Below are 23140 nucleotides of genomic sequence, written 5' to 3'. Positions count from 1 at the left end.
CAAGGCTCACAATAGCAACAGAAAATAAACTGTCCCCACCACACTGACACACCAAATTGCAAGGGAAATAGAGAAAGTGAGAGCAAAACAGTGTGAGAAATATGAGAAATGATGCATAGAAAGTCTTATTTTCAACTGTTCCAAGAATTCTCCAAGAGTTTTTCCAAGCACGCTTTGTGTCGCAAGGTTCCACATCAAATAATGAACAAGCAATTAGATTCAAGATGGGTATATTAAGATGGAATATTGACCAGAACATAACAGAACTCTAATATTCTCCAAATAGTCTAGAACATCTTTAAACTGGACCAAGAGCTGGATGGCAGCATCAGTTTAGCTTCCATTTGAAACAAGATATCTCGGGTAGAAGAGCAGCAGTTCCTTCGCATTCTCCTAGAACATCAGTTTAAAGATTACAAGCTCAAGTTTCTGCTGAAGCTAGAATTATCATTCTGATTACCACGGTCCTGTAGAGTGGGCAACAGACCCTGGTAGAGCAACACCACACAACCCTTTCTCCTATAGTTGGGCCAAGGACTATAAAGTATGTGACCCAAGAAGAGGTTCTTGGAACTAGAAACTCTTGCCACGATAAACAGTGCAGCACAAAGAAATGCACAGAATACCTCAAAGTTGCACGGTGCTTAATGCAAACCTTCTGCTGGATGGGGGCAGAACAGATTTTACATTTGAGATGGTGACGTGCAGAAGATTTTGGTGGACATTCAACTGGAAACAGTGCTGTGTGCAAGCCAACCTAGACACAGCACTAAACTGCAATCTCATTTTGAATCATCAATGGGACCAGAAAAACAAATAAGACAAAGACAAATAGCATATGCAGAAAACAGACAGGAAGTCCATCAGTAATTGTAGAGAAAAGGGACCAGTCATTTCCAAACGAAGGATCCACAACCAAGTATTAAAATGCCTTTTCTTCAGTTTAAAAAAAAATCTAAGACAAGTCGAAGCTGCATCAGGACCTGAAAAATTGACAATTCCTTTCCTCCCACAGATGCTGCTCGACCTGCTGAGTTCCTCCCGCAGATTGTTTGTTGCTCCAGATTCCAGCATCTGCAGTCTCGTGTCACCTTTTACAAACCTTTTCCTGGCGCTGAAAAGCCCAAGTTCTCTCATCTGGTCTGACACAAAGTACCATTGCCCCAACTCTTCAGCCCTGACAGCTACCCATGTCTCAAGGTGTAATGCAACTGAGCATCACAATTCAACCCATTGTATTTCCAGCATTTTGCTTCCATTTGAGAACCATTTGGGTGGAAATATTTTGAGAGTTCTGAAAATACCTCTACCCAAAAAGTTTTGTTGTTTTTCAGAGGCTGCTTCCAATATTTTGCACACTTTGGACCTTTTATTGAGCATGTTGTTTCATCCTACATTTCAATGACTACTGCTCACGCAGAAAGCAAGGTGATTTTGCAGCTTGCTCAACAAGATGTGGTGTTATGAATCGTGGATGAAAGGAACTCAGATTCTAATAGCACATGGTGGGCATCTGCTCTGAGAATAATTGTCAACATGTTTTCTTTCTCTCTCTGTCTTTCTCTATGCTGGCTCCTTCCTTGCTTGCCTTAACTTTACTGTTAATTAAACAAGCTGTCTTAAGACCAGATGGAAATAGTAATCACCCTAGCACAATGCAGAGCAAGGAAGATTGTTTCCAAACATAAAAAGGACCCTGCACCATATTACTAACTCTGCAAGAAATGTTACAGTACAACAATATTTGTACAAAGACCATGATAATCAGCAGGATGACACTGCATACAACCTTCTTCCCTTGTACATAAACATCAGAGTTAGTGTGCAACAGGGATCTCCTCACACTCGAGGCTCAGGGAGAAATACTCAGGTGGCATTCCTGATCCTGTACTGAACTGTTCTGGCACCATAAGCATTGCCTTTGGGATGGTATATTAAACCGAGATTCTGTCTGTCCCCCTTCAGCTAGGTGCAAATGGACATCAGGGGGAATTCTCTCCAATTAATTAGTGAACATTTATCCCTGGAATTTATTTTCTAATATTATTTATTTACTGTAATCAGGTTGTCCTTTGGCTTTACATGAATTGAATGCCATGTTTCCAATATTAGCAACACTTCAGATCACTTCATTGACTTTAAGATGTAAGGCATTGTAGAAATGCACAACTAGAATACTTGCAATCAACTGGATGTGAAATGAGGATAGATTCTGGATGGGCTGAATGGCCCACCTCATCACATCTCCCCCGTGAAAAAGATTGCAATGTCTGATCCTACAGATAACACTGTTAAGGAAACTCTCCTGTGGCTCTTAACAACAAATCTTCTATAATTCAATGCTTCCTAGCAATTTAAATGACATTTCGTTCAATGTTCTATTTGTCACTCTTGGGCATGCTTGGGAAATTAATGTTTCTTAACACCAGCATTTTTGATTTAATTTTTTTTCCTTGACCTCCTTTGTTCATCCCTCTCATGGAATACCTCTTTTTAATTGAGATAAATTCCTGCTGAGCATTATGAACCAGCTGCTTAAATATCTGCGACTGCTCTTCCACAGACACTTTGTACTGTTATTGTTTTTACCTGTACTACATCAACACACTCCGTACTAACTCGATGTAACTGCACTGTGTAATGAATTGACCTGTACGATCGGTATGCAAGACAAGTTTTTCACTGTGCCTCGGTACAAGTGACAATAATAAACCAATGCTCGAGTCCGTCACTCAGAAGGATCTACTGATACGATTGGACAATGCAGGACATGTGGCTGGCGGAGTGAAGACACAGAGATAGACAATGGCCCACTTCTGCACCAATGTCTCCATGAAAAACCCTTCCAATGTGGCAAACCAACATTCGACAGATTACAGGGATTTTATCTCTGCTATTCCATCCACGTCCATTTGTGCACTGTGACCGTGCATTAGGGCTTAAATGTAAATTTGGCTTTTGTGTGCTTCATTGTCCTGTTTCACAGAAGCCTGAAGTCCCATACCACCAGGTTCAAGAACTATGACTTGCCTTCAACCATTTGGCTCTTGAACCAACCTGCACAACCCCAATCACTACCTCAGTATAGCAACACCTTGACCATATATGATATGGCACGGTAGTGTAGCGGTTAGCGTAACGCTATTACAGCACCAGCGACACGGGTAAAATTCCCACTGCTGTCTGTAAGGAGTTTGTACATTCTCCCCGTGACTGTGTGGGTTTCCCCCGGGTGCTCCGGTTTCCTCCCACATTCCAAAGACATACAGGTTAGGAAGTTGTGTGTGTACTATGTTGGCATCAGAAGTGTGCCCCCCAGAACACTCTACGCAAAGATGCATTTCACTGTGTGTTTCGATGTACATGTAACTAATAAAGATCTTATGACCACCTTGCACTGCAATGGACTTTTGTTCTAAAAGTGTTCTTTCTTGTACAATTTTGGTTAATTTATGTTTTTCTTGTGAATGCTGCTTATCTGATGCTCTGTGCCTGTGATGCTGCTGCAAGTTTTTCATTGCACCTCTGCATACCTGCACTTGGGCACATGACAATAAACTCAGCTTTGACTTTCCAATTCGTTTCCAGATTTAACCATCCCTGCCATTTCCACAGCATTTTTAATCTGATGGGCAATTTCCAGAGCTAATGGATGAACCCATCATGCTGTGATCGACCCAGGAGCCGCAAGCACATTAAAGAGTTAACATTTCAATTACTGACCCCACAAAGCAGCACAGAGTATTTCAGAGTTAAAGCGTTTCTTGTATTTCCGTATTTCTGGCGTATCGCTGTGTGGTCGTGTGTTGGCTGGATTAACATTCACGACCGAACACTTCCTGTCCTCGTTTTTCTGCTGGTTTATTCGACTCACGTCACTGATACTCAACCCTAGGAGGAGGAAAGTGTATTAACAATCAGGGTTAACCACAGAATGCATGAACAATCCTTTCCTGCCCCAGGTTTTTGTCACTGCCTTTTCAATTTGCACTGCGTTTGCTTTCTCCAACAGGGTGAACAAGGACTCTAAAAGGGACTACTGAAGACCCTTAACTAGTTTCAGCAAATGATACAATGTTAAAGGGGCTGGCTACTCCCCACTGGTCTGTTTCTGATAACAGGATCATGAACTGCCAGTGCATCTGCTATAGGCATCAACCTTGGTGCCTTAAAAGAGGAGGAAATTAGAAGAGTGGATGAATCGATGTATAAACGATTCGCTAAAAGGTCCCCATGGCGAAGACCTTACCTGGAGATTTCTGGAGCACAGGAAATTTGAATTTCAATGTTAGTCTCTGAAACAACCTGCAGCCTTTTGCACCCATTCACCTCCCAAAGGAGGCAAAATCTGCTGACTTTGCGTCCCCAGACAATGGAATCATTCACATAATTATTTTCTTAACAGAAGGCCTCAAGATTCTGAGCTATTGCCATCTGGTTGACAGCTAGGTTCCCCACTAAATCTGGTATTAATTATCCGAAGACATACTGGATCAGCTTTGGAGTCATGCAGTTTACAAGGCTAAAATGCAAGAGCCTGGATTGCTTCAGAAACCACAACAGAAGTTCTCTGCAGTTCGTCAAAACCCCAATAATGTGTTCCAACAAAGAAACATATCAACTGGTATGTAATACAGACCAAGTAATGACTTGATATAGTAATTTCTTCCTTGAAATCATAGATTAAATTCCAGTAATTTGATACACATATGACAAGGGTGTTTTGAAGTTGGGCAAAGGGCAATTTTGACTTTATAACACCCAGAGCAGCTTGGAGAAGGGTTTGGGAGGCATAATAAAGAGGAAGTCTCTGTCAGAACGTGATCAATAGTAATCATTTACTTTTCTAAATCATCCCTTTTAATCTTAACTACATAACATTTACATGTGTACATACAGTTTTACTGTATTTACAGATATGACTGGGCTGCTTCAGGGCTGAGCATTAGTGAAATATTTTGATTGACAGTATTACAGACTAATTGGGCAAATTCTCCATGTCCATAGATCCCTCAAGGTTGCCACGCAGGTCGATAGGGTTGTTAAGGCAGCGTATGGTGTGTTGGCCTTCATTAGCTGGGGTATTGAGCTCAAGAGATGCGAGATAATGTTGCAGCTCGATCGAACTCTGATTAGACCACACTTGGAGTATTGTGTTCAGTTCTGGTCGCCTCATTATAGGAAGGACATGGAAGCTTTAGGGAGGGTGTGGAGGAGATTTACCAGGATGCCGCCTGGATTGGAGAGCATGTCTTATGAGGATAGGTTGAGTGAGCTAGGGCTTTTCTCTTTGGAGAGGAGGAGGATGAGAGGTGACTTGATCGAGGTGTACAAGATGATAAGAGGTATCGATCGAGTGGACAGTCAGAGACTTTTTCCCAGGGTGACAAAGGCTAACATGAGGGGACATCATTTTAAGGTGATTGGAGGAAGGTATGAGGAGGGTGTCAGGGGTAAGTATTTTTTACACAAAGAGTGGTGGGTGCGTGGAACACACTGCCTGCAGAGGTTGTGGGGGCAGATACATTAGGGACATTTAAGAGACTCTTAGATAGACACATGAACGATAGAGAAATGGAGGGCTATGTGGGAGGGAAGGGTTAGATAGATCTTAGAGAAGGACAAAATGTCGGCACAACACTGTGGGCCGAAGGGCCTGTACTGTGCTGTAATGTTCTAAATGGAGGCGCAACCTAAATACCAAACAATTCAAAGCTTTGAGAATTACACTTTAGACTTCAAACAGTGAGCCTTATATTAAAATAACCTCTGGACTGCCTCTCAACAAGTCAAGACTCTGATTGGCCACATAGCCAGAGTTTACAGATGTAATGGCTCAGGCTTATATCACAACTTACTGATCGACCTTGTATGTTGTACTATTGAGCTATGGGAGCAACAGGGGGCAGATCTGAAAGAGGAACCTGAACAAGACGGATAAATACTCTCTCAATTCTCATAATGGTAGGAAGAGATGGAAGATGGATTTACCATGCACAGAAATTTTATTCAAAAGAAATTTATAACCCAATAGTATCATTAATCCAATTTAATACCAATGCTCCCAAAAGCCTCCATTTCTCTTCATCTGCGGTTCAACAATGCCTCAACTCAACTTCTCACACCATATGCAAATCCCTTTACAGCCACTCTCCTCCCCATCTCTGCAACTCCCACAGATCTCTGCACTGCTCCAGTTCTGGTCTCTTGCAAACATTTTGCTTCTCTGTTGGTGGGAACGCTTTTGGCAGCTTAGACACTAAGCTCAGAATTCTGTAACCACCCCCTTCTGCTTCTTTAAGATGTAGCTCAAAACCCAGAATATCGACAAAGCTTTTGGTTACCCAAGACAGCACCTCTCGTGTGTGTTGGTGTAAGATCCTGTAAAATGCTTTGAGCGGCACAGTGCTCCACGTCGTTCAGCTGCCTTAACAAATTCTAACACTATGCAAAACCCTTTCCAGCCCCTCTCCTCCCTAACTTCCATCAATCTAACATCCTGCGCAGCTTCTGATCTCACAGCTCCATCAATTCTGACCTGTGGCGTTGTCTGTGTCAAGTTTGCATGCACTCACCAACACTGCGTTTGTTCCCCCTGGATACTCGGATATCATCCCATATCCCAAAAATGTGCTAGTTGTTAGGTGAATTGGCTGTTGTAAATTGTAGGTCGGTGGTTTAAATGGGCAACTGTGAGAGATTGAGGAAAATAGGTGGGAGAGGGATTGCACTGTAAATTAACAGACTTGATGGGCTCCTATTTTTGAAGGAAACGCACAAGATGCATTGCTTTGTCGTGTGAAAAGTGATGAATTTGAAACCAAAGGTTAGAATTTTATAATTAGAAACAACATTGGGAAGACAGCGTACAAGCTCTGAGGCAGGACAGGCAGCCTACCTTTCTTCTGTTAGGGCAAAGGCTGGGTTAAGCAAATTTCCGGACTCACCAGCGAGTTGTATGGTTTCCCCACCAGCACCCATCTGATACATTCCGAGATCAACAAAGGTAGTAAAAGATGACTTTCCAGGGGATTTCACCAACCCTCTTGACTGAAACTGTAACAAAAACATACTGTTGAACAAAACCAATCATGGTCACACACCAACCACAGTTCCATAGTATGAGAAAAGGCCATTCAGTCTCTTGGATTTGTGCTCTCTCTGAAAGAGCCAACAATTGGCCCCTCTCCCCATGTGATGAGGAATCTATGTAGAATAATTGCCCAGACTACCTATTCTGCACACTGCAACATAGAACATACAGCACAGGAACAGGCCCTCCAGACTATGATGTTGTGCTGAGCAAATTAAGCTAATGATGCTTAGTTACACAAATCCCTTCCATATCCCTCCATTCTCGGCATATCTATGTGCCTACTACCCAAGAGATTCTTAAATGCAGATGTAGCTAGGTTGTTTCCCTTGGTGGGTGAGTCCAGGACAAGAGGGCACAGTCTTAGAATTAGAGGGTACCCATTTAGAACAGAGATGAGGAGAAATTTCGTTAGCCAGAGGGTCGTGGATTTATGGAATTTGTTGCCACGTACAGCTGTGGAGGCCCAATCATTGGGGGTGTTTGAGGAGGAGATTGATAGGTATCTAATTAGTCAGGGTATCAAGGGATATGGGGAAAAGGGCAGGAATTGGGGCTGGATGGGAGAATAGTTTAGCTCATGGTGAAGTGGCGGAGCAGATTCGATGGGCCGAATGGCCTACTTCTGCTCCTTTGTCTTGTGATCTTATGAAATGCCTGGATGTCTCTTATAGTCACGTTATCACTGCAAGTTGACAGAAGTCCAGACATACAAAACCATAATGGAGACACAACAGACTGCAGAAGCTGGAATCTGGAGCAACACCAAAGGCGCTGGAGGAACTCAGCGAGTCAGGCAGCATCTATGGAGGGAAATTAGTTCAAATGAAGGGTCTCGACCCGAAACGTCGACTGCCCATCTCCCTCCGTAGATGCTGCTTGACCTGCCGACTTCCTCCAGCACTTGTGTTGCATACAAAGCCATAAATTTTCTTTGTGAGCCTCAGCTAGCAGATAAAGAATACAAGTCTCAGGGAATAGATTAGATAGGGCCATGTGACTCATTGAGCCCAGGGTTATCCCTGAAACAATCTCATCAATCCCATTCCCCCACTTCTTTCCTTATATCTACTCTTCTCTTACCCTTGCCCATTAACATCCCCCACCCACCACCCAATTTTCCTACTGCCTATCCACTGTGCAGGGGCAATATACATGCCCCAACTACGCCACTAACCAGCACACTTTTGGAATGTGGGAGGAATCTGGAGGGACACCAATACAGGCCAATAGTAAGCACATTAAATACATTTCCACTGTTTGCAAAACAGGTTTGTTATTGGAGAAATTCTCAGGAACACAAATATTATAAAGGACACAGCTTTACTCACCTCTGCTATACTATCATCCTGCTGAGATTTAGTGCCTTTGGTATCAGTAGGAGAATGACTCTGCCGTACTAAATCAGGCAGGTTAACGTGACTTGTGAAACCATTACTGTCTGGATGATGGACGTTTCTTTCCTCCTCAGGGGTCTGTGGAAAGAAAGCACGATTACTCATCATATATTGCTTCCCAAATGGCTGCAACTTCTCTTTGAACCCCTGATGCAGGAATATTTATAAAATGTGCAAAAGGGTTCCAAGTACTTAAAACTTAATCCTATTGCATTCGCTCATTATGCCTGCCACCAAAACACTGAATAAAAATAATTAGATCTGTAAAAACTGTGCAAATTCAAACACTGAGCATGTTGCATAAAATGTAAATACAATGAACCACTGCACAGTTGCCACTAACTATCTGATTTACCACCGTGATTCATTTTAGATTAAGCTATTGCACCTTTAAGAATCTTATTTGATTTATTCCACTTTCCAAATCACCTTTAACAGGGAGAAAATTCATTAATATTATGATTATGTCTAAACTTCACGTCTCTGTGAAAGCCATGTACAAATCTCCATGTCATTACGTCCTTACATCAATGGAAGACAAGTATGTCATAAATTTCTATTATACAGCTGGATGCACAAATTAATCATGAAAACAAAAAGAAAGAGAAAAGTATGGTTCAAAATTGACTCAAGTCCCTGATTTCATTAGAACATAGAAAACCTACAGCACAATTCAGGCCCTTTGGCCCACAAAGCTGTGCCGAACATGTCCCTACCTTAGAAATTACTAGGCTTACCCAGAGCCTTCTATTTTTCTCAGCTCCATGTACCTATCCAAAAGTATCTTAAAAGACCCTATTGTATCCGCCTCCACCACCGTTGCCGGCAGCCCATTCCACACATTATTCCCCATCCCCAAGTTCCATATAATGTAGCTGTTGAGGAACAGAAATAAGCTTAAGAGAGAGCATCTACACCCGAACTTGGAACAACAAACAATCTGCTGGAGGAACTCAGCAGGTTGAGAGATATCTGTGTGGGGAGATGGTAGGAAGGAACTGTGGACATTGAGTCGAAACCCTGCATCAGGACTACACTGCTTGGAAGCTGATTAAACATTTGAGTAATAAATCCAAATCAAACATGTCAATTCTTACCCAGGGATGACAACAGTTTGGTAAGCTAAAACTTACAGGGATGTTTGGCCCATAAATTTAATTTTTAAAACTTTGAGATGGAAATCAATGAAACCTTTCATGCAATAGAAATATTTTCATATTATTGTGAAAATGAGGACTGAAACTCTTGCGCCATCTGGTCCATGCTCCACTTGGTATAAAGGTACGTTGTTCTATTTATTTCACCTTCTTGCCCTTTCATTGCTTTATCATAGGCACCACCTCTCCTATTCACCTGTTACTGCTTGTGGCAGCTAATTCCATATTCCCACTCATCTTTGGCTAAACAAGTAATGGAACATTGGTTAGATCCAGGACTTATATCCGAAGATATAGAGACAATTTATATCTCAAAGCAGATGGAAAGCTTAAGTAAATAAAAATCTGTTATGAAACAAATATTCAGTCACGGTGACCATGAAACATTAGGACTACTGTAAAATCTCATCTTGTTTACAGAGTTTGATTTGCATGCAATTTCCACCTTAATATTTCCTTCTCAAAAGACCTAAGCCGTCTAGTTAAAGTATAACTAGAACCCGGGGTACTGAGTTCAAGAGCCGCGAGGTGATGTTGCAGCTCTATAGAGCTCTGGTTAGACCACACTTGGAGTACTGTGTTCAGTTCTGATCGCCTCATTATAGGAAGGATGTGGAAGCTTTAGAGAGGGTGCAGAGGAGATCTACCAGGATGCTGCCTGGAGTGGAGAGGGCTTTCCTCTTTGGAGAGGAAGAGGATGAGAGGTGACTTGATAGAGGTATACAAAATGATAAGAGGCATAGATCGAGTGGACAGTCAGAGACTTTTTCCCAGGGCGAAAATGGCTAACACAAGGGGGCATAATTTTAAGGTGATTGGAGTAAGGTATAAGGGGGATGTCAGAGGTAAGTCTTTTTTAAACACAGAGAGTGGTGGGTGCATGGAACGCATTGCTGGCAGAGGTTGTGGGGGGAGATACATTAGGGACATTTAAGAGACTCTTAGATAGCCACATGAATGATCGAAAAATGGGCTGTGTGGGAGGGAAGGTTTAGATAGATTTCAGAGCAGAATAAAATGTCGGCACAACATCGTGGGCTTAAGGGCCTGTACTGTGCTGTAATGTTCTATGTTCTTAACCAAGCCAACAACAGACATCCCTCAAATGAATTAAAGAAAAATCTGCTTCTGACTGAACTACTGGATTTACTTGTATCTCTCAGATCTTGAACAAACCCTACACATGTATCAAGTTACAGTTTCTATGAGTCAAATTTCCTCATACAGCAAAGAAGATTGAGGTGTTTCAGTGTTTCCTGCTTTCTACATATTTTTTTGAAAATAACAGCATTTGTTTCCTCTGTAGAGATCAGTAAGATGTGCACTGTCAAACACACACCATAAACATCAAATGAAGAACAACCTGCAGGAAATGGAATTGCATTTACTTTAACAACATGGACTAGGAAATACATTATATAAAAAAAGTCAGAGCTGCAAAGCAGCAATTCAATCCAGAGATTCTGACGTGGTAATAAATCACAAGTGCAAATCACATTTATGGATGTTAGCAGAATGGATGAATTGAACTACAGCCAGACATCTGTCTACTACTTCACATACCATGAAATTTATCATTATGTTGTGGCCACAAATGTAGACTAGAAGTGCGATAGAGAGTGCAACTCAATGACTACCGCAGTTGATAACAGATGCGAGATTAGGAACACAGGACCAGGAGGTCATTTAGCCACTCGAACCTGCTTCATTGTTAACCAAACTCCACATACCCACTTTTGCTGTAAACAGGTAGTTCTGCTATAACGTGATAGTCACATTCCCAACAAACCTTGTGTTAAGTCATGTTATAGTGGAACAGGCTGTAGTTGTCCTCAAAGCACAGATTTAAACAAGTTTTCCCACCCGCTGTATAACTAATGTGGCCTGCATAATGCAGATAGTGTTTTCCTAATCCATCAATTGGGTTATAACCAATTTGCGTTCTGGAAATACGCGATATAGCAGAACTATCTGCATCTCCCTTATAATGCTTGGGCAATCCACCGTGAATTACTGCATCAAGAATTAACCTGGAATTAACTGTTTCACTGTGGAAGATGGTGCTAAAACAAAATGCAAAAATGTGATATCCATCCCCTCTCCTGAGGGGCTTGGCCATAATTTTTAAGCTATGGCTTGGCATTTTGAGACTTCTAAACCAGCAGAAATAGTCCAGACAGAAACCACAACTTCCCCTTAACTTGAAGACCAATTCACTCTGACCTTCCAAATTCCAAAATGACGAGAGGATCATGCTAACAGTGAGCTGCCGGTGCGCAATATTGGCTTGTGCAGGAAGTCCAAGCTTGGCCTAAATTTTAGATTATGTGCCTGTGTTTGACACTCTTACACCAGCTGAGATGCACCAGGCAAAGAAACTAATCTGTTTCCACTACATAACTTGAAAAGTTGAATCAAATCACTCTGAACTTTCAAATTTTAAGGAACATAATCTCCTTGTGAACCCGCTGATTAGTGCTGGCCTGATCTCAATGATGAGGTCCTGTGATGTGCGTGATAGACCTCCTCCTCGCTGACAATCAACACAGGCGCACCACAAGGATGCGTGCTTACCCCACTGCTCTACTCTCTACACTCGTGACTGTGTGGCTAGGCACAACTCAAACAACATCTATAAATTCACTGATGACACCACCGTTGTTGGCAGAATCTCAGATGGCGACAAGGAGGCGTACAGGAGTGAGATAGATCATAAGACATAGAGGCAGAAGTAGGCCATTCGGCCCATCAAGTCTGCTCCGCCATTCGATCATGGCTGATTTATTTTTCTCTTTCAACTCCATTCTCCTGCCTTCTCCCCTAACCTTTGTCGCTCTTACTAATCAAGAACCCATCAATCTTTGGTTTAAATACACCCAATGACTTGGGCTCCACAGTCAGCTGTGGCAATGAATTTCACAGATTCACCACCCTCTGGCTAAAGAAATTCCTCCTCATCTCTGTTCTAAAGGGACGTCCTTCTGTTCTGTGCCCTCTGGTCCTAGACTCTCCCACTACTAGAAACATCCTCTCCACGTCCACTCTATCCAGGCCTTCAATATTCGGTAGGTTTCAATGAGATCCCCCCTTCATCCTTTTCAACTCCAGCGAGTACAGGCCCAGAGCCATCAAATACTCCTCATACGTTAACTCTTTCATTCCTGGAATCATTCTTGTAAACCTCCTCTGGACCCTCTCTTAGATATGGGGCCCAAAACCTCCTCTGGATCCTTCCTTAGATATGGGGCCCAAAACTGCTCACAATACCCCCAATGTGCTCTGACCAACGCCTTTTAAAGCCTCAGCATGACATCCTTGCTTTTATATTCTAGTCCTCTCGAAATGAATGCTAACATTGCATTTGCCTTCCTTACTACCGACTCAACCTGTAAGTTAACCTTTAGGGAATCCTGCAGTAAGACCCAAGTCCCTTTACACCTCTGATTTCTGAGTTTGCTCCCTGTTTAGAAAATAGTCTACGCTTTTATTCCTTTTACCAAAATGCATGACCGTACACTTCCCCACGCTGTATTCCATCTGCCACTTCTTTGTCCATTCTTCCAACCTGTCCAGGTCCTGCAGACTCCCTGCTTCCTCAACACTGCTTGCCCCTCCATTTATCTATGTATCATCTGCAAACTTGGCCACAAAGCCGTCAATTCCGCCATCCAGATCATTAACATATAACGTGAAAAATAGCAGACCTAACACCGACCCCTGCGGAACACCACTAGTCACCGGCAGCCAACCACAAAAGGGCCGCCTTATTCCCACTCTTTGACTAGCTGGTTGAGTGGTGTCGCAGCAACAACCTTGCACTCAACGTCAGCAAGACCAAGGAAATGATTGTGGACTGCAGGAAGGGGAAGTCGGGAGAACACACATCAGTCCTTATTGATGGGGCAGCTTCAAGTTCCTGGGTGTCAGCATCTCCAAGGATCTATCTTGGGCCCAACACATTGATGCAATCATGAAGAATGCACGCCAGCGGCTCTACTCCATTAGTTTGAGGAGATTTGGTATGTCACTAAAGACTCTTGCAAATTTCTACAGATGTATGGTGGAAAGCATTTTGACTGGCTGCATCACCGCCTGGTACGGAGGCTCCAATGCGCAGGATCACAAGAGGCTGCACAGGATTGTAGACTCAGCCAACTTCATCACTGGCACAACTCGTCCTGCCACCGAGGACATCTTCAAGAGGCAGTGCCTCAAAAAGGCAGCATCCATCATTAAGGACCCTCACCAGGACATGCCCTCTTGTTACTACCATCGGGGAGGAGGTACAGGAGCCTGAAGCTCCACACTCAACGATTCAGGAACAGCTTCTTTCCCTCCGCCATCAGATTTCTGAATGGTCCATAAACCCATGAACACTACCTCGTTATTCCTCTTTTGCACTATTTATTTATTTTTGTAACTTAGAGTGTTTTTTACGTCTTGCACTGTACTGCTGCTGCAAAACAACAAATTTCACAACATATAAACCTGATCTTGATTCTGATGGAACTTTAGTGTGCAAATCACATTGGGATTAGGAGTGAGTAGAGAAGAACCTGAACCAGATCCACTCACAGAACAGGTAAAAAAAAAGCTCATTTTAATGGCTTGTTAAGCCGTGTCACCTTGTTCAACCAGCCATCAAACCTTTCAAAAATTAATAAAATAAATTAAAAACTTCAAATATTAAAAATAAAGAAAAAAACAAAATCACATAGGTTTAAAAATCAGACTCAATTAATTTTAAATATATATAAATGATGGGTTAGGAAGTTGTGGGGATGCTACGTTGGCGCCGGAAGCGTGGCGACACTTGCGGGCTGCCCCCAGAACACTCTATGCAAAAGATGCAATTCACTGTGTGTTTCCATGTACATGTGACTAATAACATCTTAGTACCTTTCTCCCCCACAGCCACTCCTCTCCATTCTAATGGACAACGTTGGTGATTCTGTGCTGCACCTCCATGAGGAACCACGTATGGAAGCGCAGTCGGGAGATCACTAGCAGAGGGTGCCTGGTAAGCCCCTGAGCTGCTAATCCAGTGTACAAATTCCGAACACAGTGACACTTGCATAAGAATTGACAGCATTTTCCTGCAAAATCAGGGCTATTGGGTGTTTGGTTTCAACATTTCTCCTTTAGCACATGAAAAACTTTTTTTGGGACATGCAGAAATTAACAGGGTTGGACAAAATTAGTCAATACCTAATGCATGTCTATCATGCTTCCAGGTGGTTTACTGGCTGTAGAAATCCAAAAGGAAATTTTGCAATCATCCCGTTAATAACGAGTTGATGAGGCTCTATGGGGCACTGGTGAGACCTCATTTGGAATACTGTGTGCAGTTTTGGGCCCCTTATCTTAGGAAGGATGTACTGGTGTTCGAGAGGGATCAGAGAAGATATACGAGGATGATTCCCGGAATGAAAGGGCTTACATACAATGAGCGATTGTTGGCTCTTGGACTGTATTCATTGGAGTACAGAAGAATGAGAGGAGACCTCAGAAGCATGTTGAATGTTGAAAGGACTGGACAGAGTAGATGTGGCTAAGTTGTTTCCCTTGGTGGGTGAGTCCAGGACAAGAGGGCACAGTCTTAGAATTTGATGGTACCCACTTAGAACAGAAATGAGGAGAAATTTCTTTAGCCAGAGGGTCGTGGATTTATGGAATTTGTTGCCACGTACAGCTGTGGAGGCTCAATCATTGGGGGTGTTTAAGGAGGAGATTGATAGGTATCTAATTAGTCAGGGTATCAAGGGATATGGGGAAAAGGGCGGGAATTGGGGCTAGATGGGAGAATAGTTTAGCTCGTGGTGAGGCAGCAGAGCAGACTCGATGGGCCGAATGGCCTACTTCTGCTCCTTTGTCTTGTGATCTTCTGAGTCTTATCAAATGACAAGAAGCTTGAAGAATCATAGCAGCAATGCACATCATCATTAAATCTTGACGACACTGAGATAGGTTCCCAAACAGAAGTACACGATTAGGGAGCTTCTCTTTGTAAGTGTGTAATCTTTAACCAGAGGAACTGAAACTCCACAGTTCCAGTGCTGTTCTTTCCTCCCCTCCCAACCACTCAATTCTAAACTAAGTTTCCCGAAATTCTTCTGGCTACCCAGGCCAAAGATTCATCCCCTCAGACTCCTTGCTGTCACACTGTACCTTCTGTCATAGGGTGGTGAGACAGACTCAGTGCCTCCATTTATTCCACTCCTAGGAAGATGTTGAGGAGTGAACCAGAGAGTGATTCTGTCTGCACAGGTCTTTCCTGCATAGACTGATGATATTAAGGAGCAAATCGGACTTCACTGTCATCACACCAACACATGGCTGTTGTCCCAAAATTCTGCACTGCTCCCAAAGCAATGGAGTCTTTTCTAACAATAAGGGAAAGACACTGAGCAATAAACTTACCCTCTGAACAATCATGGTCCCATCTCCATAGCTGTTGCCTGAAGTTTCAACCACTGCGGGCTCTTCATCGTCATGCACTACCATTGTGCTGATGCTGTCTGTGTCGCCATCGTTGGTACGGTTTTGCCTGAAGTACGAAAGAATTAAAACAAATAGGGATGCGAGATCTTTTATTGAAAAAAAAACATTTTGTGAAGTGCAGTCAGTGATTTAGGGCCAGGATAATCTGGTTGGGAGCACTGGAAAGAGGGAAGGGCTAGAGTGAAGGTAGACTTGTACAGACCCTTCAGCCCTCTTGTTTTTGATATCCTTACCCACAGGAAAAAGATTGCCTACTTTATCTATGCCTCTCTTAACCTTGTATACTTCTATCAGGCCATTTGCTCAGCCTCCTTCACTCCAGGGAAAGCAAGCCCAATCTCTCCATGACTGAAGTCCTCCAATCCAGGCAACATCCGCAAATCTCCTCTGCACTCCCTCCAGCGCAATCACATCCTTCCTATGGTGTGGCAACCACAAATGCACACAGTTCTCCAAGTAGGCCCGACCAATTCTTGGTGAATTTGCAACATAAAAGTCCCAACTCTTACATTCTATGCTTTGAACTAAAAGGTCAAGCATGTCAAATGCCTTCTTCACTGCCCCATCCACCTGTGTTGCCACCTTCAGGGAACTCTGGAGTTGGACTCCCCCAGGTCTCTGTTCATCAGCATTCGTTAGTGCCCTATTTATATGCCTACCCCCATATGACTCCTCAAAATGCATCACCTTGCACTTATCTCTCTAATGCTTTCCAAGTGGTTTTACTTTTTCAACGTTTATAACAAATTCTGGCATGTTCCCACTACTGATCTATAATTCTGCTTTCCCCCTTTCTGCTTTTTTCAAAACAAAAATTGGGGTTACAAGGTGTAGGAACTGCTCCAGATCTTAAAGAGGTTTGGAAAATGACCACCCTTGCATCCACTATTGCCAGGACCACTTCCAAGAGTGCTCTTGGATGTAGACTGGCAGGCTCTGGGGATTTGTCAGCCTTCAGCTCCAGTAATACCAGTTTCCTTCAGTTCTTCCCTCTCTCTAGACCCTTGTTTACCTGGGAGAATTTGAGAGACAAGAACCAAGGTTGACTGCGCTACCATTTCTTTCTTCGCCATCATAAATGCTCCCTAGGTTTGACTTCACTAATCTTTTTCATTTCACTTCTTTTAATAGATACATTTTTTTCACATCAGCAATGGACTGGCCCCCCTCCCCAACCTCCACCAGCACGGGCAAGCACGGTAGTGTACCGGTTAGCGTAACGCTTTACAGCGCCAGTGACCCAGGTTCAATTCCGGCCGCTGTCTGTAAGGAGTTTGTACGTTCTCCCCACGTCTGCGTGGGTTTCCTCTGGGTGCTCTGGTTTCCTCCCACATTCCAAAGACGCATGGGTTAGGGAGTTGTGGGCATGCTGTGTTGGTGCCGGAAGCGTGGCGACACTTGCGGGCTGCCCCCAGAACACTACGCAAAAGATGCATTTCACTGTGTTTCGATATACATGTGACTAATAAAGATATCTTATATCAAGCTGACTGCCATACCCCCAAGAAACATTTAGGCCTAGATAACAATCTAATGGTGGATGTAAAACCCCAAACTGTTTAAGTTGCTGAGCATTTGCAACGTTTTTAGTCACATGGTGATTTCTAGTTGTTTCCTTTACTCATTTGCAGTTTCAGTTCTGGCGATAAATTTGACAGCAGGTATGAGCTGAGTACTGCGTTCATGTAGAAATGGACACCAAGGGCAGGAAGTACAAGATGTACTACATTGCTCATTTGAACCAGTGGCTTCCTGGTGGCCAGCAGCAAGGATTGCACCTTAACACCCTTAAACTATATGTCGATACTCAAACAGCCATATTGTAGGTGGCCTCCTAGCATCGAGCCATTTCTAACAGAACTCAACAGTCAGGGGTTGGGGGGGGGGGGGGGGGGGTGGGTGGGGGTGGGGGGAGGGGGGTGTACACTGAACAACAGGAATTACACACCCAGATCTGGAACCATCGGAGCTGGATAGATTCTCATCTTGGCGCTCATTTTCTCCTTCCTCGTCCTCTTCATCAGTGCTGCCAGAGTCTTCGCTCGAGGAAGAGTAGTCCATCACTTTAACTGGTGGTTTAGGCAGCTCGTCTGAACGGATGTCTTTCCCCAGATTCAGCATATCCTTGAGGAACACAGAAAACTCTTACAATAGGGGAGTTGAAACAACAAAACCTAATTAAACATGAGGAGCTAACGCAGACAAGTGAACTTACTCTTTTAAACAAAGATGTTTAACACTGAATATACCCAGGAAAAACAAAATGCAGACTTTTGATAATCACCTAAGATGTGTGCTCAACAAAAGGGGAACAAACTGTTGACCAAGTAACAAATATTCCACATCACTGTCACTATGGCATTATGATGTATACTGATCTCTTAATGGATTCACCCAACCTAGTAGCTGCTAGTGCATTGTGACATGGTTCAAAGTCCACAAATTCTATTATTTGATCCGTTCTTTTCACAACATCAAATCCAGGAATCTGGCAGAATTCACTCGACACTGAAGATTTTATACAAAGAGGATGACCAGCTATGTTTTAAATTTTACGTTTACTAGTCTGGAATTTTACATGACTCACAATTTGATTTCATTGTCTTAATTTACCATTTCTATTCCATTCCCTTAACTTGTAAATCCTTCAATCATCTTTCCAGACTGAAAACCCAAATTTCTCCCCCTTAGCTGTGTGAAGAGTTGAAAAAGGGGGAAAAAAAACTTACAGAACCGTGGATAATGGGTAAGGAATGGGAATAAACATAATGCCTTTTCAAAGATCCAACACAGAGTGAGACATGGAGACGCAAGAGACTGCAGATGCAAAAAATTGCTGGAGGAACTCAGCTGGTCAGGCAGAGAGATGGTCGACGTTTCAAGTTTAGACCTTGCATCAGGACTAGTGTGGGATTTTGATGCAGCATCTTAACCCGAAACATTGACCATCCCTCTGCCTCCACAGATGCTGCCTGACCCACTGAGTTATTTCCAGTTTGTTTTTTTTTGCACACAGTTAGACAGGAGGCAATTGGTTTTCTCCTGTGCTGTAGGATTCTTTATCCCACCCAACCGACCCCCCCCCCCACCAACAACCCAAATCTTTGACATTAGAGTCAGTCCTGTGGCTTTTCACTAAACTGCCCTAAAAGTTGGCCCTTGTGCCTTGATGAATAGATCCAAACGTATCCAGCCTGATCAGGACATTGTGCAGTCTGATCCCGAACTTCACATCGATAACCTCAATGGCTTTGTTGATTGGTACCCTGCATTGGTTGAACCAGTTGAGGATCAAGTCTTCAACAGTCACCCTTAGCTCCTTCAAAGCTACAGCAGTGCTGGAGAGACATTTATATTAACTTCTAAAACCAAATGCTAAGCCAGGTGTAATCTGGGGTCCAGTGTGTATGGATAATCAGCGATAAAACAAGTTCACGTTGTAATAGAGAATGGCACTAACCTCACCTATTGCTCTCTTATAGCTCTGAAGGTTTTCAAAGTTTGGAAGGCAGAAGGGAAGAAGGCAGATAATTAAATATGAGCCAACATAAATTGCACATTATTAAGGTAATTCATATACAATACTGCTGCTCAAACAACTAATGACATTCCTGCAAAAGAAACACTGAAGGGACAGAATAATTTGGGAAGAAAATTACAAGTCAAATTTATAGTTAAGAGACAATACCTTCAATCAATCCAGAATTCAATAGCCTGCATCAACTGAGAAAGGGGATGTGTGTTATATGCCACCTTACATTCATTTCTTACTCGGTAATTTAGTTAATGCGAAATGACTTGAAAACCAGGCTGCTCACATTTGAGCCTGTCCAAGTACCAAGATTGCAAGACGTTTCACCATAGGTGTGAAGGAAAGGAGGGCTGGCAGGTGAATACAAAAGAATTGCATGCAAGGTACAATTTCAGTGTCGTAATGATCCAAAGAAATTATTACTTTGAAATCAAAGACCATCATCTGTGAGAAGCAAGCCGAGGAATCACGCAGCACAGAGGGGCATTTGATAAGAGGCAAAACTCGGCTGGCAACATAGCTTGCAAGTTACTCAGTTGTTTAGAAAACAGGCACAAGTGCGAGAACAGGATAAGTCACACAAACATCTGCTGTCATGTAGTCACGGTAGTTAATGGCACGGTAGTGTAGTGGTTAGCGTAACGCTATTACAGCGCCAGCGAACTGGGTTCAATTCCCGCTGCTGTCTGTAAGGAGTTTGTACGTTCTCCCCGTGTCTGCGTGGGTTTCCTCCGGGTGCTCCGGTTTCCTCCCACATTCCAAAGACATACAGTTTAGGAGCTGTTGGCATGCTATGTTGGTGCCGGAAGAGTGGCGACACTTGCGGGCTGCCCCCAGCATATTCTCAGTAACCCAAAAAGACGCATTTCACTGTATACTTCAATGTACACGTGACTACTAAATATCAATATCAATGTTTGCTTCACACCACTGGCTAAGCCTAACCCAGAAAGCCTCCATGTGAGAGCTTCTTCTCTGACAGTACTGGCCTCCACAAAGCAAGAACGTTAACTATCAGCTTGAATCCCCATTCTCATTACTGGACATCAGATTATATAGATGTCGACAAGCAGAGGGTGCAAAATCAACCCGCCCTGCCCATCTATTGCTTGCGCAAGAGATACCAGCTCAACATGCTGCAGAGATTGACTGGAAAATATATCATACAGCTGACAGATATTAGAGATAGAGGGTCAATCGACATCTGGTCCAAGCAACGTTATTTATCAAACTTTTAAATTCTACTGGGTTTGCTGTGAATGTCAAATGTTTTGCATTATTTTGTTATCTTGGGCAGACAGTTGGCAGATAATCGCCTGCTCATATGACTTGAGTTAGTCACTGTTGTGGGTTGCATGAATAAGGCCTTTGAGAAGGCTGGGAAAGAATACAAAGCACACTGCTCTTATGTTCAATGCAAATTTTGGAAACAGTCATGATATATACCTCTGCAGATAGCTGCAAGCCTGCAATCCCCCCTTCCCCCCCATGAGATCTAAATTAACAAAGTACAGCAGAATAAAACACTTGCATGTTTCTCTGTAGGTGGAGCAAAGATCCCCAAGCTGTTAAGATAACACATTTAAAGCTGTGTAGAGGAAAAGGAAGAATTACAGCTTGTAGTGGCAAGTCTTTTACTGCAGGTGTCACCATCGAGCCAGGCTGGCTTGGTGAATCATTGGCATGCTGGGGTACCGTTAAGCAGGTAGCACACCGCCTCAGAGGGCTGACTCTATTCCACCTTCTCCAATGTAGTGGGAGTGCATTTATTTTGCACACTGTACCTGTCTACAGGAAACCTTCTGCATAAAGAGAAACAAGGGACTACTGGGAATCTGGAGCAAAAAAACAACAAAATGCTGGAGGAACTCAGTGGGTGAGGCAGCATCTATAGGGGAGGGGTGGGGAAGGAACTGTTGACGTTTTGGGTCGAGACAATTCCCCCCCCCCCCCAACACAGATGCTGCTTGATTGCCGAGTTCCTCCAGCACTGTTTATTGCTGAATAAAGATATCATTACCAGACCATTAAGACTTCTGTGCCATTTTCAGACGCTGATGTTTATGGCACATAGAAAATACAGCACACAGGAATGGAAGAATATCAATCCCTCAACCAGGTAGGGTTAGGCTGATCCAAGTCTCAACTCCATCAACCAATCATGGCTCCATGTAACCCCGCTGAACAGAAGTCTAACAACTTCCTTTTTGATATTTTTATTTGGACTGAGCTCAACAGTTTTCGCCAGGTTTCTAGTACTCCAACCCCTCTTCCAGGGAAGCAGTGCTTGTTGACACATCTGAACAGATTGGCTCCACCTTCCAAATTAGGGGCTCCTCTTCTGGGCAAACCCTTGCCAGAGAATTATTTGGGCTCTATGTAATTCTTTAATGATCACAGACACCCTGATCTGATTGCTCCTTAGCTTTCTAGAATCAAGATGGCATAAGAGACTGCAGATGCTGGAAATCTGGAGCAACACAGCAGGTCAGACAGCATCTGTGAAGGGAAATGGACAGTCGACGTTTTGGGTTGAGACCCTTCATTAGGATTGGAAAGAGGGGAGGTTCTATAATCCATATCCAGAATATATCTGGGTAATTCCTATTTAAGGAGGAGGATGAGGTAAATAAACCCCTCCTGCCATTTAAAAAATAACATTCCAGTACACAAATTGTTAACAAAATGCTCTTCAATCAAAAACTGCTTTGTGTACATCTGAAAAAATACACTGAACAAATAAATGAAAACAGACTCAGTTATTTGTCTGTTCTGGCACCAACTCCTCAATACAGATAAGCAGGAAAGAATCTCTGTCAGACCATAGCTCCATTTAAGTCAGCCAAATCGGTGGAAGGCTTACAGTTGATTGCACAGCTGACAAACCTACTTATCTTTCCAGACACTGAATTGGATCATTATATGTATTATAGGGTTTAACTTATCTATCAGTGTGAAGGCGTCTGAAAGTAGCTATATAACGAGCTGCTCTGAAAGGGGCCCTGCTGCCATAATGGAGGGTTGGTGGCACTTGTAATTGGTTTATTATTGTCACATGTACTGAGGTACAGTGAAAAGCTTGTCTTGCACGCCGTTTGTACAGATCAATTCATTACAACAGTGCATCAAGGTAGTACAAGGTAAAACAATAATAGAAAGCAGAATAAAGTGTAAGAGCTACAGAGAAAGGTTGACAATAAAGGCGTGGGGGGGGTGAGGGAGGGGAAGGAGGGTGGGGGTGAGGGAGGGGAAAGAGGGTGGGGAAGGAGGGAAAAAAGGGGGGTGAGGGAGGATGAGTTCAGTAGGAGAGAAGGTAGGGGAGGAATGGATAGAACAAGGGAATGTCTCCGATAGAGTGAGACCAACGTGGCGATTAGAAGCAGATTATGTGAGGAAGGAGGGTGGGGTTTAAGAATTCAACATTGAGATTGGAAAGCTGTAACATGTCCAGAAGGAAGAA

General features: G+C 43.1%; 1 protein-coding gene across 2 annotated transcripts in view; it reads right to left on the bottom strand.

Annotated features, from left to right (window-relative positions):
- The window catches only part of LOC127586696 (misshapen-like kinase 1), a 110828-nt gene that overhangs the window by 22751 nt on the left and 64937 nt on the right, over nucleotides 1-23140 (bottom strand). For both annotated transcript variants that reach the window (XM_052044843.1, XM_052044844.1), the window contains 5 exons: nucleotides 18097-18272; nucleotides 16068-16194; nucleotides 8425-8568; nucleotides 6948-7056; nucleotides 3724-3891 (listed from right to left, as the gene is read on the bottom strand). In XM_052044843.1, the coding sequence (XP_051900803.1) occupies nucleotides 3724-3891; nucleotides 6948-7056; nucleotides 8425-8568; nucleotides 16068-16194; nucleotides 18097-18272 (724 nt within the window). The remainder of the gene's footprint in view (nucleotides 1-3723; nucleotides 3892-6947; nucleotides 7057-8424; nucleotides 8569-16067; nucleotides 16195-18096; nucleotides 18273-23140) is intronic.

The sequence above is a fragment of the Pristis pectinata genome, chromosome 37, assembly GCF_009764475.1.
Source record: "Pristis pectinata isolate sPriPec2 chromosome 37, sPriPec2.1.pri, whole genome shotgun sequence".
Classification (NCBI taxonomy): domain Eukaryota; kingdom Metazoa; phylum Chordata; class Chondrichthyes; order Rhinopristiformes; family Pristidae; genus Pristis; species Pristis pectinata.
This window is presented reverse-complemented; position numbering and strand designations above follow the sequence as displayed.